Here is a 14,892-nt window from a genome sequence, read left to right on the forward strand (position 1 = left end):
GTAGGAAACAGAAAGGGACATTCATCCACATGTGGTGGACGTGTATGACCATACAGGCATTTTGGGACAAGGTAATTAAAGAGACTAATAAAATGCTACATAATAAGATTTAAAAAAGCCCAGGATTGTGTCTATTAGGTCTACATAGAGAAAACAATAACCAAAAGGACCAAGAAATATACCAATATAGCTTTGCGGCAGCAAGATTGACCATAGCCAAAGACTGGAAAGGGGAAAAAGGTTTAACTAAAAAGGATTGGAGAGAAAGAATGCGGGAATATATGCTAATGGCCAAACTTACCAACAATAGGAAGAACAAAAGTAATGAGGACTTTTTAGAAACATGGAAGCTGGCCATAGCATATCTGAATAAGGAGTCAGTAACATAGAGGAGTTCCATTAGGAATTAGGGTTACTATTAACAAGGATATATAAATTGGCTTAAAGGCTTCATAGTGCTTCAGGGTTGGAAGTCATGGTGAAGGGTGCACGGGTGTGGGGAAGGGGTTTTATTTTATGTGGGATAGGGGTTTTGGGTGCGTGCAGGGTTTGTTGTGTGTAATACGTTGTATGTTTTTGTTTTGTTTGAATGTTAGGGTAAACTCTTATATTTAATTTCTAAAAAAAATAAATAAAAATGAATAGAAACCTGGATTGAGAGTGGTGGATGACATGTGGAAAGAGCTGTTTTGAGTAACAGATAATAATATGTACTGTGTTAGAATTGGCAGGCTGGTTGACTAATGTAGATATGCATGTACATTTCAAAATGATTGTTATCTGACTATATTTGCGATAATTTGCTGTTTTGTTATGTAACGTTTCATTAATAAACTGTTTACCCACAAAAAAAAAAAATATGGTTATCGTAATTTTCTATGGACTAGCAGATGACAACTGATATACGGAATTTATTCTGTATCTCAAAAACTAGAGCTGATTGGGGAAAACTAGTACCATTTTTGAAATCAGCAGGTCAAATATACCCAGAAACAGGGCTAATATTTGTGGCACCAAAATGTGTGTTGGCGAATGTAATTCATTCAGTTGTGTTATCCATGGTATTGGGGTTATAGCTTCTTAGTATTTAACATGTGGAAAAAAATTAAGATTCTATTTTTTCAGGCATGGAACAGCAAATTTGTCATAACCTTACATTATTCTAATAAACCTATGCAAGTAACAATCAGACAGTATAAACATGAAAGACTGGAGCAGTATATATACTGACTAGCTGTGCCCGGCCACGTGTTGCTGTGGCTTATGGGAATCCTTTGTTGGCCAGGTGAAATAGCACTGAATAGCCTTGCAGCCTCAAAGCCTGGCTGATTTCTTCTTATGGGAATCCTTGTTTGGTGAGCTGGAATACAACAGAATAGGCTTGCTGCTTGGAAGGCTGGGTATTTGCGTTCTAGGGAAATGCTGATTCAAACCCTGGCTGCTTGCTACCTAGTGGAATCTTTGGTTGGTCAGCTTCAATAGTACAGAGCAGTATCGCTGCTTCAAAGCCTGGCCACCTTCTACCAAGGTTAATCCTTTGTTGGTCTGGTTGAATTGCACTGAATAGCCTTGCAGCTTCAATGCCTGGCTGTTATACCTAGATGAATCCTTGTTTGGCAAGCTGGAGTAGCACCCTCAATCAAAAAGCCGCTTTGAAGTCTGGCTACTTCCTTTGTAGGGGAATTTTTGTTTGGCCAACTTGAATTGCACTGAATAGTCTTACAGGTTAAACGCCTGGCAGCTTCTACATAGGGCTTCCTTGCTAGGCCAGGTTGAATGGGACGGAATAGCCTCATGGCTTCAAAGCCTGGGTGTTTTCTACCTAGGGGAAATCTTGGTTGGCCAGGTTGAATAGCGCTGAATAGCCTTGCTGCTTGCAAGCCTGGCCACTTTGTATCTTGTGGAATCCTTGGCTGGCCAGGTTAAATAGCAATGAATAGTCTCAGTGCATCAAGAATGAATGATGCAATTAGTCAGCTTGATTAGCATTTAATGGCCTTGCAGCTTCAAAGCCTTGCTGCTTCCTCTCTGGGGGAATATTTTGTTGGGAGATATTAGCTGGCCCTGATTGTTTCCTTTCTGGAATTCCCGTTTTCAGAGTGTTCCTCTTTATTTACTGTCCTGATTTTAGAGATTATATTGTTCTGTATTATACTACAGTAATTATTATATATTTATAATCTTTTATTATCTACTTAGAACTGGATTATATGGCAGTGTGGACTCAAGACAATACAGTTCAGAGCAGATTCTGTGAATTATCTGCCTTGACATTCTGGGTTATATAGCTGTGTGGAAGGGCCTTATAACATCATATAATCTTTCTGTATCCCTTATTTCTCTGCTGCCTTAGAAGCTTGCTGAGGGGAGGAAGCCTTTGAAGTGCCCGCCTTCCTTTGCAAAGGCAGCAGGAACTTCTCTCTCTCTCTCTCTCTGCTTCCCTCTTTTTATCTTTGTGTGTCTGACTCCAGGGTCCCCTCCCTCCACGTCAGGTGTTCTCTCGCTCTCCCTCCAGGCTTCACAAGGCCCTGCTTTCCTCAACTCCTGAGCCTGGCTGGCCAGGGAGGAAGAGGAAAAGAGGGAAAGAAGGAAGGAAAGAGGGATGAGAAGAAAGGATGGACATTGTGTGCCCTTCTCTCTTCCCTCTCGCCCCTCCATAGCAAAGGTTGCTGCTGCAGGAAGGGAGGAAGGAGGATCCTGCGCTGAAGGAGGTTGCTCGGCGGTGTCATATGAGCTCATTTTGTCAGTTATTTGTGTGTGTATGTGTGTGGCCACACACTTTTCCGTTGCATTGGAAGGGAGCAGGACCAAGGCAGTCCTGTTACTTATTCTTGGGTTTGGGAAATTTTATGGTCATCCTGTTTTTTGTGTAAGTTTTTTTGAGTGGAGGTCATACCTTGATGTGCTGGTGTATTGTGGCCAAATTTGGTGTGATTTGGCCCAATGGTTGTTGTTGTTAACTTGGTTCTACAAACGAACAGTGTATATACACACACACACATATAATGCATGACATGGTCAAAGAAACTAACAAGTAACAACTGTGAATAATATCAACATACAAAAGTTAATGTGAATTGCAGGAGACAGACAAAATGCGAGACATACAAGGAAGACCAATGATAGCTGGAAGTGGGAAAAGGTTTTTAAAACAAAGTGGGTACTACAGTCAAAATTAATACAAGTGGAGCAGCAGGGGCAATTTACCAGTAAATATTTAGGTAATAGAGGGTTGCTAGAGTAATTTAAATGGCCTAGCTGGTCTTACTTTCTTTGCAAGACCAGAATGGAGGACCAAGCTTACATCTTTTATTCGGGGAATTGTAGAATATTACTTAGTTTTTAAATTCAACTGCTTTGGATTCCAAGACTGAACTCCAGTATAGTCACATCCATGTCTTTTGTACTTTAGATTTATGGAAATAAAAGGCTTTTAAAAACTCCAAAAACAAAGGCCAGATAGTTATGGGTTTGTTAATGACTTCTCATGTAAATAACTTCAATGTAAATGACATGTAATGACTGGTGATTATAAAAAGCCATTTCTGATTGGCATAATAATAATAATAATAATAATAATAATAATAATAATAATAACAACAATAATTTTATTCTTATATCCCGCCCCATCTCCCCAAAGGGACTTGGGGCGGCTTACATGGGAACAAAGATCAGTAGAACAAAAAATTAAAATATATCACCATAAAATACAATTGAATTACAATGAATTAAGCACAGAAAAACATATAAAATATCATAAAAACAAACTCAACAACAACCAATAACCAGTAGCCGTGAACAATGGACGTACTCAGAGCTGAAAGGGTGCTCTGTATACTACAATAAAGTACAAATGCTAGATATTAAGTTAGGCCAAGTCAAATTGTTGAACCGATTAATCAAAGGCACACTGGAACGACCAAGGTCCAAGCATTATTATGTTAAACCACTACATCTTAATTTCATATAACCATCTAGTGATACTTTTTACAGTAATATGAGTACGCTAACTGGAAAAAAATAAATGTATCAGTTTACCTGTAAGAGTTGAAAACAAGAAGCTGAAATAATCTATGTCAGTCAATGAACTGTCTTGCACTGGATATTTACAAGCCACAAATGAAGATCTGTTTTTTAAAAAAAGCAGAAGTTAAAATATAATTTTGTCTCAAACTAGGCATTTTAGTAGCAAACCATGAATAAGGAGGATTCAAAATTGCTATGACTTCAGAAGAAAAAAAAATTAAAATTTAAACCCAGATGCAACTGCAGTGAGTTAAGTAGCCCCATTCTCCTATTCTTCTTGGATGTAAGAAGGATGCTAATGTTTGAGGTCCTCTAACATACAACACAATCTATTGATGTAAGCAAGTATAGTGAAATAGAGTTTGAGAAAGCGTTTTCTCTTTTAAATAACAGTATTAGGAATGTTGCTGGGAAGCGTATTTTCTCTCTTTCTAAAATCAGCAAGTGAGAGGTAAACATAGGCATAATATATTTCTCAAATAGTTCTGAAGTCAACTACTTTGGCAACATCTAGAAAACACTATTTTCATCTTAAGCTAAGAAATCTGGTGGGATTGAGTAGTGGTGGAAAATGCCCACCTTGTCCTCCTGAAGCAACCCACACCTGCTATTAAGGTCACCAGTTTCTGTAAAGTGCAGCTCAATGGCAATTATAATATATAGGCATTAATGAATTCATCTATACTCCTGGCCGAAAGAACAGCTCACACATGGAAAGCAAGCACGACACATAAATATATTTAAACATTCGTAAACATTTAGTTAAAAACACTGTTCAGCATTGCAAAAAAGTAATCTCTTAAACCTTCACTGATGACAATATTCTGGCAAAAGGTTTATAACACTATTTTAAAAAGAACTAAGTAACAAAATGATAACTTTTAAAAAACCTCAAAAACTTCCAATTCTAAATTTACAGTACAGATTATATTCATGAGATAAATATCTGCTAGTCTAGAATCTTATACATTTATGTTAACATGTTATTTGAGATTGAAAGTGTCTGGAATAAGGAAAACTAGAGATCCAAATCTCAGAATTAGTAATAGTAGATCTGATTAATAATTTTATTTCCTTTAAAAATGCATTCCCCCCACCCCATTTTCCAAATAAAACCTATCTACACCAAAGAGTCACACTGCCATCTACTGGTGACCTTTAGTGAGAAGGCAGAGATGGTACTTCTCCAGAGCCAGCAAAGGTTTGACAGACTACCGTTCAAATCCCTGTTCAGACATGAAAATGTATTCAATGATCTTAGGTAAGACATCATCTTTTAGGTTCAGAGGAAGACAAATGAAATGCTGAAATAAGTGAAATAATCTTTGTGAAATAATCTTAGTAGCCATAAGTTGCAAACCTCCTAAAGGCACTCAATAACTATCCCAATGTTTTCCAAGATTTTCTTCAGAAATGATAAAATGAAGTCCTCCAGCCTAAAACATATAATAGTTTTGACAAGGAATAATACTAGTAGTTTCATTTTCCTTGTGTAAAGTCCAACAATGGAATTTCACTTGCCACTGCTGTCTCTGAAACCATCAAACTAACTAAAAGAAATGGAGCCCAATTAAAGTTACCAGGTTTTGTAACCCCTAATTCTTTTTGTAAACCCCAATTTTTACACACTGGCTCAAGCTATATTTACGTACTTCTAAAAGTTATTGTTGCTTGTTGTTGTAACCCCCAATTCTAGAACATGGAAGACTTTTTTATTCAACCAAATACATCTTGTGCATCAGATGTACCCAGTGACAAGTTTAGTTAGGTAATATCACTCCAACAGAAAAATTACACATGGTCGCACTGAAGGGGGATGGAAAGAAAAGCAAATACAGCCTTATTCTCTCATTTCTTCACATTAGGGAGAAGCTGTTGTTGTTACATTATTGTTGTTATTAGTGAAGTCACCTTCATTTCTATAGCACTATCAATGTTTATAGCACTTTAAAAGTAAAACAACCAAGAACACTGGGTCTTGCCAAAGACCAACAACCTAAAATAAGTGCATACACAAGCACAGAGGGAAGGAAGAAATAATTTAAAATAAAACAATACAATACAACTGTAAAATAAATTATCCAAATAAAATACAATACTATGTAAAGCAAATGGACCAATACATGTAATAGGAATATATTATAACAATTATAAAACAACATTAAACTGCAATGAAAACTTGCTTATTTCCCAAAACTTTTGGAATCTTAGTTTAATGTTGTTTTATAATTGTTATAATATATTTTCTTCAGAATCTTCCATTTGTTGTGGGGATGTAAAAACACGCATGTTATAAAAAAAATGGACTGCGACTTCCAAAATTGCCCAGCCAGCATGGATACTAAGACCAATCCATTGCTTGGATAAAATCTGACATGTATTCTTGGCAGATGCCAATCAGTATTAACAACAAGTGTTTCTAGAGATGCGTCTGAATTATCCATGAAATCTTGAAATAAGGGAACAAACAATATATTCCTTTGAGATCTACACACAAAGAGTTCCCATGCTGGAGAGGGAATTGCCTTTCTCTAACCACAGGTTTATGAGGATATTACTTTACTAATGACTTGGTAAATCTGTTTAACTCTGAGATAATTAAATACATACTTAAAGGTTTGTCTCCGAAAGGTATTTGGTTAATACACTGAATGTATGACAGGCAAGTTTTTAAAACTTTTGGCATGAATCTACTCTGTTAAGGAAGATTTACATATCTCAAACCACTTGAGTTTTAAATAACAACCTTCTTGAATGCCTCAAAATCTATCAACCACTGCTGGGGAAAACAGTGAGCACAGAGAATTAGTACACTATTACCTATAGGATATTATGAGTCTAAGAAATGGCTTAGAATACTTCTTTTTCTCTTAGAGAACACATGAGGAGACTTATTCTCCTTGATTTCAATCTCCTTCAAAAATCCAAAAAGGAGTATCTGCTGAAGATACAGGTAAACAAATCAACCTCATTGTGATGTCTCATGGGCCTTGTAGTCCCGTTCCTAGTGCTATTGTGGCAGATGAGGAGGAAAATTTGGGATTTCCACCGGTTCAGCTTGAATCGGAGCCTCGCCACCTGGAGGATGTTTGTCCTCAGGAAGTTAACCAAACAAGCCTTGGGCAGAATTCTCCCCCATTTTCCCGAAAGGACAATTATAATAGAGATAGAGGGGCGAGGGAGGCTAATCGCCGGAGCCTCAGAATCGCTGCCAGACAATTAGCTGATTAGGTCTGCTTCCCTTGGGAAATTCTAAGGAGTCATGCATCTGGACACAGTTTGGGTTTCACTTCTTGTTCTCCAGGGAAAGTGTTCTATTGGCGGGAAAACAAGACCCTATATAGGGGTTTTGCCGCAAGGTGAACCTTGCGGAGTCAATTTGTTCAGCTTGAGGAGAGAGATCGTGTGTGGACTTCGTACCCCAGTTCCCTGTTTCCCGGATCGAGTTTTCAGCCTTGTCTTGTTTTCACGGATCAAGTTTCCAGCCTAGCCTTGTTTCACGGACTTCTCTGGACTCAGTTCATATTTCATGTTGCCTCGTTTCAAGTTTGATCTAGCCAAGATTCAAGCCTATTTTCCAGCCTTGTTGTCAAGCTACCTTGGACTTTAGAGACCCTGTCATTTCCCCACACTTTGCTTGGCAAAGTGTGTGTTTCGGTCAAGTGGATTATAAATTTGAACTCTAATATCTTATATTGGACATTATTTTCCTGGACTATATTTGACCTCATCTGAAAGGTCTGCTTCTGAACTTTATTCTTCACTTGTTTTTATTGACTTTATATAATTCTTTAATAAAGATATTAGATAGATTCTGGTCTCTGCGCATGGTTATTGGTGCTCTGCAGCCTGGGTCCTGACAGTTTGACTCTGCCACCCTAAGCACCAATTAACCTAAGGCCACAATGTCCACAGGAACCGGGGCGGATGCCCAACCACTCAGCTACACCATTTCCCGGGAAGAATTCGACCGGATCCGAGATACTCTCCGAACGCAGGAGGGTGAAATTCTGGGCTTGAAGGAACGCGGAGTGCGTCTCCCTGCCCTAGCGCTACCAACCAAGTTTTCTGGAGAAGCCTCCAAGGTTCATGTTTCCCGTCGCCAATGCCAGGCGTACTTAGAAGCCCGCCAAGCTGAATTTCCTTAAGAAGACGTCAAAGTGGCGTGGATCTACAGCCTCCTAGATGGACCTGCGGCCAATTGGGCGACGGCGCTGTTTGATGCGGGTTCCACACACCTAAGTTCTGCGCAAAATTTCTTGAATCACCTTAGGAAGACCTGGGGGATCGAAGACGACGAGGAGGCGGCCGGTCATAAACTCCGGCGTCTCTTCCAAGGGGACAGGCCATTGTCCCGGTACATAGCCGAGTTCCGAGTGCTGGCTCAGAGCACCGGCTGGAACGATATAGCCCTTAGAGGGCAGTTTCGCGAGGGCCTCAACTTCGAGATGCAGGAAGAGATCTCTAAGGTGGATCCTCCAGGGACTCTTGAGAGACTCATCAACCAGTGTCTACGTGCCGAAGCCCTGATAGCCAACAAAAAACAGTGGCTCCGAGGCCAGAGTGGAAGAGCCGGAGTGAAACCCTCTGCTTCTGCCAGTGTTCAGCCACGTCCAGTATGGAGATCCCCACCACCAGCCCCAAACCCCATGGGAAGCGAGGAAGAGCCGATGCAGTTGGGCAATGTGCGCCCCAGACTGGATGTTGCCGAAAAGGCCCGCCGCCAACGTTTGAATTTGTGTTGGTACTGCGGGAATGGGGGCCACCTCGCCAGAGAATGTCCAGCCAAAAAGAAGCCCGCCGCCCGCCTGGCAGCGGCGTCCTCTGTAGAGCCGGAAACGGCCGAGGCGGCTGGAGCCAAGCCGGCGGGGGAAGCCAGGGACCGGGCGTAGAGAGGCTCGCCAACCCGGTCAAAAACCCCACTCTAGAGCCGCAAACCGGGGTCCTATTTCTCCTGGTGGTCACGTTGTGGTCAGCAAAAAAAGGACCCGTCATGATCCATGCCATGATAGACTCAGGAGCAACAAACAATTTCATCGATAGAGAGTATGCCGACTCTCTGGGATTACAATATCATGATTTCAAGAATGCCCGGGTGGTGCAAGCCATAGATGGCCATGCCCTAAAGACAGGTCCAGTAAGCCAATGGACTGAACCCACCAGAATGTGGATAAGGGAACACATGGAAGAGATTTCCTTCTTCGTTACCGAGGTGCCCCACTTCCCTGTGATTTTGGGAATTCCATGGCTGACACTCCACGACCCAAACATCTCATGGTCCAACAGAGAATTACAGTTTGCCTCAAGATATTGCCAAAACCATTGTCTAGTAGCCAAGGTCTTCCATGCCACAGACACCGAGCCCATCATCACCTTGCCCAAGAAATATTCTGACTTTTGGGACGTTTTCAATGAAAGGGAAGCCGAGAAACTACCCCCACATAGACCCTATGACTGTGCCATTGACTTGGTGGAGGGGGCCCCAATTCCGCGAGGACACCTCTACTCCCTGACTGAACCAGAGCAAGAAGCTCTCAGGGAGTTTATAGAGTCAAACCTTCGCAAGGGGTTCATCAGACCCTCTCAATCCCCAGCTGCTTCCCCAGTGATGTTTGTGAAAAAGAAGTCAGGGGACCTACGCTTGGTTGTGGACTATAGAGCATTGAACAATATCACAAAACGGAACCGCTACCCCCTGCCTTTGATCTCAGACCTATTAGACCGGCTCCGAGGGGCCAAGGTTTACACCAAGCTGGATCTCCGGGGGGCTTACAATCTAGATCGCATCAGAGAAGGGGACGAATGGAAAACCGCCTTCCAGACCAAATTCGGATTATTTGAGTCCCTAGTCATGAATTACGGATTATCCGGAGCTCCCGCAACGTTCCAGCATTTTGTCAACGATATCTTCCAGGATTATCTAGATCGGTTCTTGATCATATATTTGGACGATTTTTTGGTGTTTTCTAGATCACAATCGGAACACGAGCAACACGTCAGAATGGTGCTACAACGATTGCGAGATCATGGACTATATGCCAAGTTAGAAAAATGCGCCTTTGATCTACAAGAGGTAGACTTCCTGGGATACCGCGTCTCGCCACTAGGGCTCTCCATGGACCCGGCAAAGGTTTCAGCAGTATTGGAATGGCGGGCGCCCACCAACAAGAAGGAAGTGCAACGCTTCTTGGGGTTCGCGAACTACTACCGCAAATTCATCCCAGACTTCGCCCGCTGGTCTGACCCAATCACCAGCTGCATCCGTGGGAAACAGCCTTTCCGCTGGACGGAGCAAGCAGAGAAAGGGTTCCAGCAACTAAAGAAGTTATTCACGACCCAGCCAATTCTACAGCACCCTGATCCTAAAACCCCTTTTGTTGTGCAGGCTGACGCCTCTGATGTGGCAATTGGGGCTATACTCATGCAACCAGTGGGAGAACATCTTCACCCTTGTGCCTATTACTCCCGTCAACTAACAGCTCCAGAGAGAAATTACACTATATGGGAGAAAGAACTTTTGGCCATAAAAGCAGCCTTTGAAAATTGGAGACATTGGTTAGAAGGGGCCAAATTTCCCATTGAGGTTCATACTGATCATCGAAATTTGGAACACCTAAGGACCGCACGAAAGTTAAATCAAAGGCAGCAACGCTGGGCTTTATTCTTTGAACGCTTTGACTTCCAGATCCATTATGTAACCCCGGCTCAGACCAAGCAGGCAGATGCTCTATCACGGAAACCAGAGTATGCCGCTGGACGCAGAGAGACCTCAGAATCCTGATTGCTGCAGCCCGAGAACTTTGCCACGCTCACGGTGGGAAACACCAAATCCACTCCAATTGAATCAACTCCCTTTAACCCAGAACCCCTTTGCGCTCAAGAAATTAGAGCCAGTCAACAGGCAGATGCCTGGGCTCAAGAACAGATTCGCCAAGGACTACGTTTCCCTTTCTCACTTAAGGATGGGCTACTATGCTACAGGAATCATGTTTACATCCCCCCAGGTCCAGGCAGAGAAAAAGCACTTCATCTGTGCCATGACAGCAAGCCAGCAGGGCATTTTGGACTTTTTAAAACCATGCACTTGATCCTACGAGATTTCTGGTGGCCCAAGATCCCCAAGGATGTGGAGAATTATGTCAATACCTGTCCTGTATGCCAGCGTTCCAAGACACGCAGAGAGAAGCCGTCAGGGCTACTGCATCCCCTTCCCGCTCCTTCTTGCCCATGGGAGATAATCTCCACGGATTTTATCACTGACCTGCCACCCTCCCTTGGATTCACCACGATCCTAGTGGTGGTGGACCTTTTTACCAAGTTGGCCCATTTCATTCCCTGCGATGGTCTCCCCACGGCCAAAGAAACTGCAGATTTATTCCTTCAACATGTTTTCCGACTACATGGATTGCCCAAGAGTTTAGTCACTGACCGTGGATCTCAATTCACCTCTCGTTTCTGGAAAGCACTACAGAAACTATTGGGCATAGACTTTCGTTTATCTTCAGCTCATCATCCCCAAACGGATGGGCAAACTGAGCGCACCAATGCCACTTTGGAACAATACCTTCGCTGTTATGTAAACTACCAGCAGGACAATTGGGCTTCCCTGTTACCTCTATCAGAATTTGCTTACAACAATGGTGTCCAGGCTTCAACTAAAGAAACCCCGTTCTTTGCAAACTACGGCTTCTATCCACGTTTCTTCCCTTCTGTCATTGAATCTTCAGAAGTCCCTGCAGCGGAGGACTGGTTGCAAGAACTTACAGCGGTGCAACAACTCTTGCACCAACAACTGGATCAAGCCAAGGAGGACTATAAACGCCACGCTGACGGGCATCGCCAGCCGGGCCCCGAGATCAAGGTAGGAGATCGGGTTCTATTGTCCACTCGCTTTTTGCCCTCCCACCGTCCTTGCCGGAAGTTAGATGCCCGTTTCATTGGTCCCTACCCAGTGGTGGCGCAACTTAACCCCGTGACTTTCAAACTCCAACTCCCGCGCTCCATGCGCATTCATCTGGTGTTTCATCGTTCCCTGCTCCTTCCGGCGGATGGGGTACGCCCCGATGTGGACCGACCGGCCCCCGCCCCTGTTTTGGTGGACGGGGAGGAGGAATTCGAGGTTCAGGACATTTTGGATTCTCGCTTTCATCGCCGCCGCCTTCAGTATCTCATTGACTGGGTGGGTTTTGGGCCCGAAGAACGCTCTTGGGAAGACGCTTCCACGGTCCATGCCCCCGACTTAGTTCGCCGCTTTCATCAGGCCTACCCCGCCAAGCCGCGGCCCCGCGACTCGAGAGCGGCCATGTTGGAGATGGGCCTTGAGGGGGGGGATAGTGTGATGTCTCATGGGCCTTGTAGTCCCGTTCCTAGTGCTATTGTGGCAGATGAGGAGGAAAATTTGGGATTTCCACCGGTTCAGCTTGAATCGGAGCCTCGCCACCTGGAGGATGTTTGTCCTCAGGAAGTTAACCAAACAAGCCTTGGGCAGAATTCTCCCCCGTTTTCCCGAAAGGACAATTATAATAGAGATAGAGGGGCGAGGGAGGCTAATCGCCGGAGCCTCAGAATCGCTGCCAGACAATTAGCTGATTAGGTCTGCTTCCCTTGGGAAATTCTAAGGAGTCATGCATCTGGACACAGTTTGGGTTTCACTTCTTGTTCTCCAGGGAAAGTGTTCTATTGGCGGGAAAACAAGACCCTATATAGGGGTTTTGCCGCAAGGTGAACCTTGCGGAGTCAATTTGTTCAGCTTGAGGAGAGAGATCGTGTGTGGACTTCGTACCCCAGTTCCCTGTTTCCCGGATCGAGTTTTCAGCCTTGTCTTGTTTTCACGGATCAAGTTTCCAGCCTAGCCTTGTTTCACGGACTTCTCTGGACTCAGTTCATATTTCATGTTGCCTCGTTTCAAGTTTGATCTAGCCAAGATTCAAGCCTATTTTCCAGCCTTGTTGTCAAGCTACCTTGGACTTTAGAGACCCTGTCATTTCCCCACACTTTGCTTGGCAAAGTGTGTGTTTCGGTCAAGTGGATTATAAATTTGAACTCTAATATCTTATATTGGACATTATTTTCCTGGACTATATTTGACCTCATCTGAAAGGTCTGCTTCTGAACTTTATTCTTCACTTGTTTTTATTGACTTTATATAATTCTTTAATAAAGATATTAGATAGATTCTGGTCTCTGCGCATGGTTATTGGTGCTCTGCAGCCTGGGTCCTGACACTCATCCCCAAATAATATAATATATATTATATTATATATACGTGTGTGTATGTGTGTGTGTACATCTCTACATTAAATCTGATCAAATATACTGGAATATAGGCAAGAAAAAGATACAGGGAATTTTACAATATCATGAGAAAAATCTTTAGCTTATGCAGATCTCAGAGAAGTTTAATCTTTTCTAGGGTTCCTTGAGCTCCTTACATCAAAAAGTTGAAAACAGATGAGCCTGAGGCTGAATTTATTCACAGCAGTGAAGCTACAATCCCAGGAGTTAGTGCAGCTATTCATCTACTGTATGAGTCTGAACTTCTCTGTCATGAGAAAGTTCTTATTTTTGAAATGCAGCCACCTAAATTTTAAAACTACAAATAGCCTTTGATAGTGCTTTAGGAAATATCCCTTAACTTGTTCAGACCTCTACAAGAGAGGGAGGAAGGGAGGAGGAATTGGTTAGAGGGCAGTCTGCCAAAATGAATAGCTTCTCCTCTTCTAGTGGCTTCAAAAAGGAAGGAAAAATCCCCAATTCTATCCAGAAAAAAACAGAAGGGAATATAGGATCTGACTCACAAAATCAATAAATAACAAATCAACAGTCATAAAATAAGTAAAATATATGTATATAACAAAATTTAAACACAGATTTCCATTAAATCTACAAGAAAACAAATAAATACATACATATTTCTTGCAGTTTTACTGGAAATTTATCTTTACATTTTGTTATATGTGCCTATACTGCTAGAGACATACATGGATTGTATAGTCTCCTATCACACTGTATATAATATTTTATATACACATGCAAACTCACACAATTATAGGATATGAATCTTTTTACTAGAGAAAAATGACCACTGGTGTAAACCGTTTCTACATTAGAAAAAGAAAAACACAAAACCACTGAGATCTTCTGCTACTTTGTTTCTTCCTCTATCCAATTGTTTTTCAATTATTTATATACGAGATGCCCATTTTTCTAGATTTTATCAGCAGCTGTGTATGCCCCCATTGAACTGCCTTTCCCTTTTGGCTCATTTCTAGTTTCTCCTTTCTGTTCTCCTTTTTGTCTACCTTCCCGGGATTTTACCACCCAATTCCCCATTCTTATATTTTCCCCCTCCTCCTTAGATTCTAAACCATCCCTTACTAATAATTAATCACACGCCCTTCAAGTTGCTCTTCCAGGTGATTTTTTAAAAAACCACAATGCAGTGAAGCCCGTCTTCTTAAACATATACTCTTAATGAAGTTAGCACAGCCATTAGTAAAAAAATAGTTAGGAAACACAAAGACAGGACAAGCTGCTTACCTCATATGCAGTATCCAAATGAGGGTTGTAGATAATTTTATGGACAGCTTTCCCATAATGCAGCAGCGACAGAGAGAAGAAAGCAAATCGCCTGGTAAGTGAGGCAAAAAGTGAACCAGCTGGACTAAACGTTTCTGTGGTTCTTCTGGCAAAAGAGCCACAGCACCATCTAGTGGATCTAGAAAAGGTCAAGAAAGCCGAAGTCAACTAAAAGTATCAGAAAAAGACACAAAGAATCCTAGAAACCAAGAATCCTTTCATCTGACACAATTATGTACATTCCCCCTTTAAAATACTGTAAAAGTCAAACCAGTTATTTGTAAATAG

The 14,892-nt window shown here is 42.2% G+C and overlaps 1 protein-coding gene across 2 annotated transcripts in view; it reads right to left on the reverse strand.

The window, feature by feature from the left end:
* tex10 (testis expressed 10) overlaps window positions 1-14,892 on the reverse strand; it is a 60,099-nt gene that overhangs the window by 24,371 nt on the left and 20,836 nt on the right. For both annotated transcript variants that reach the window (XM_008112963.3, XM_016994463.2), the window contains exons 9-10: window positions 14,566-14,743; window positions 4,039-4,127 (exon numbers count right to left, since the gene is read on the reverse strand). In XM_008112963.3, coding sequence (XP_008111170.1) covers window positions 4,039-4,127; window positions 14,566-14,743 — 267 coding nt within the window. The remainder of the gene's footprint in view (window positions 1-4,038; window positions 4,128-14,565; window positions 14,744-14,892) is intronic.

The sequence above is a fragment of the Anolis carolinensis genome, chromosome 6, assembly GCF_035594765.1.
Source record: "Anolis carolinensis isolate JA03-04 chromosome 6, rAnoCar3.1.pri, whole genome shotgun sequence".
In the NCBI taxonomy this organism is placed as follows: Eukaryota; Metazoa; Chordata; class Lepidosauria; order Squamata; family Dactyloidae; genus Anolis; species Anolis carolinensis.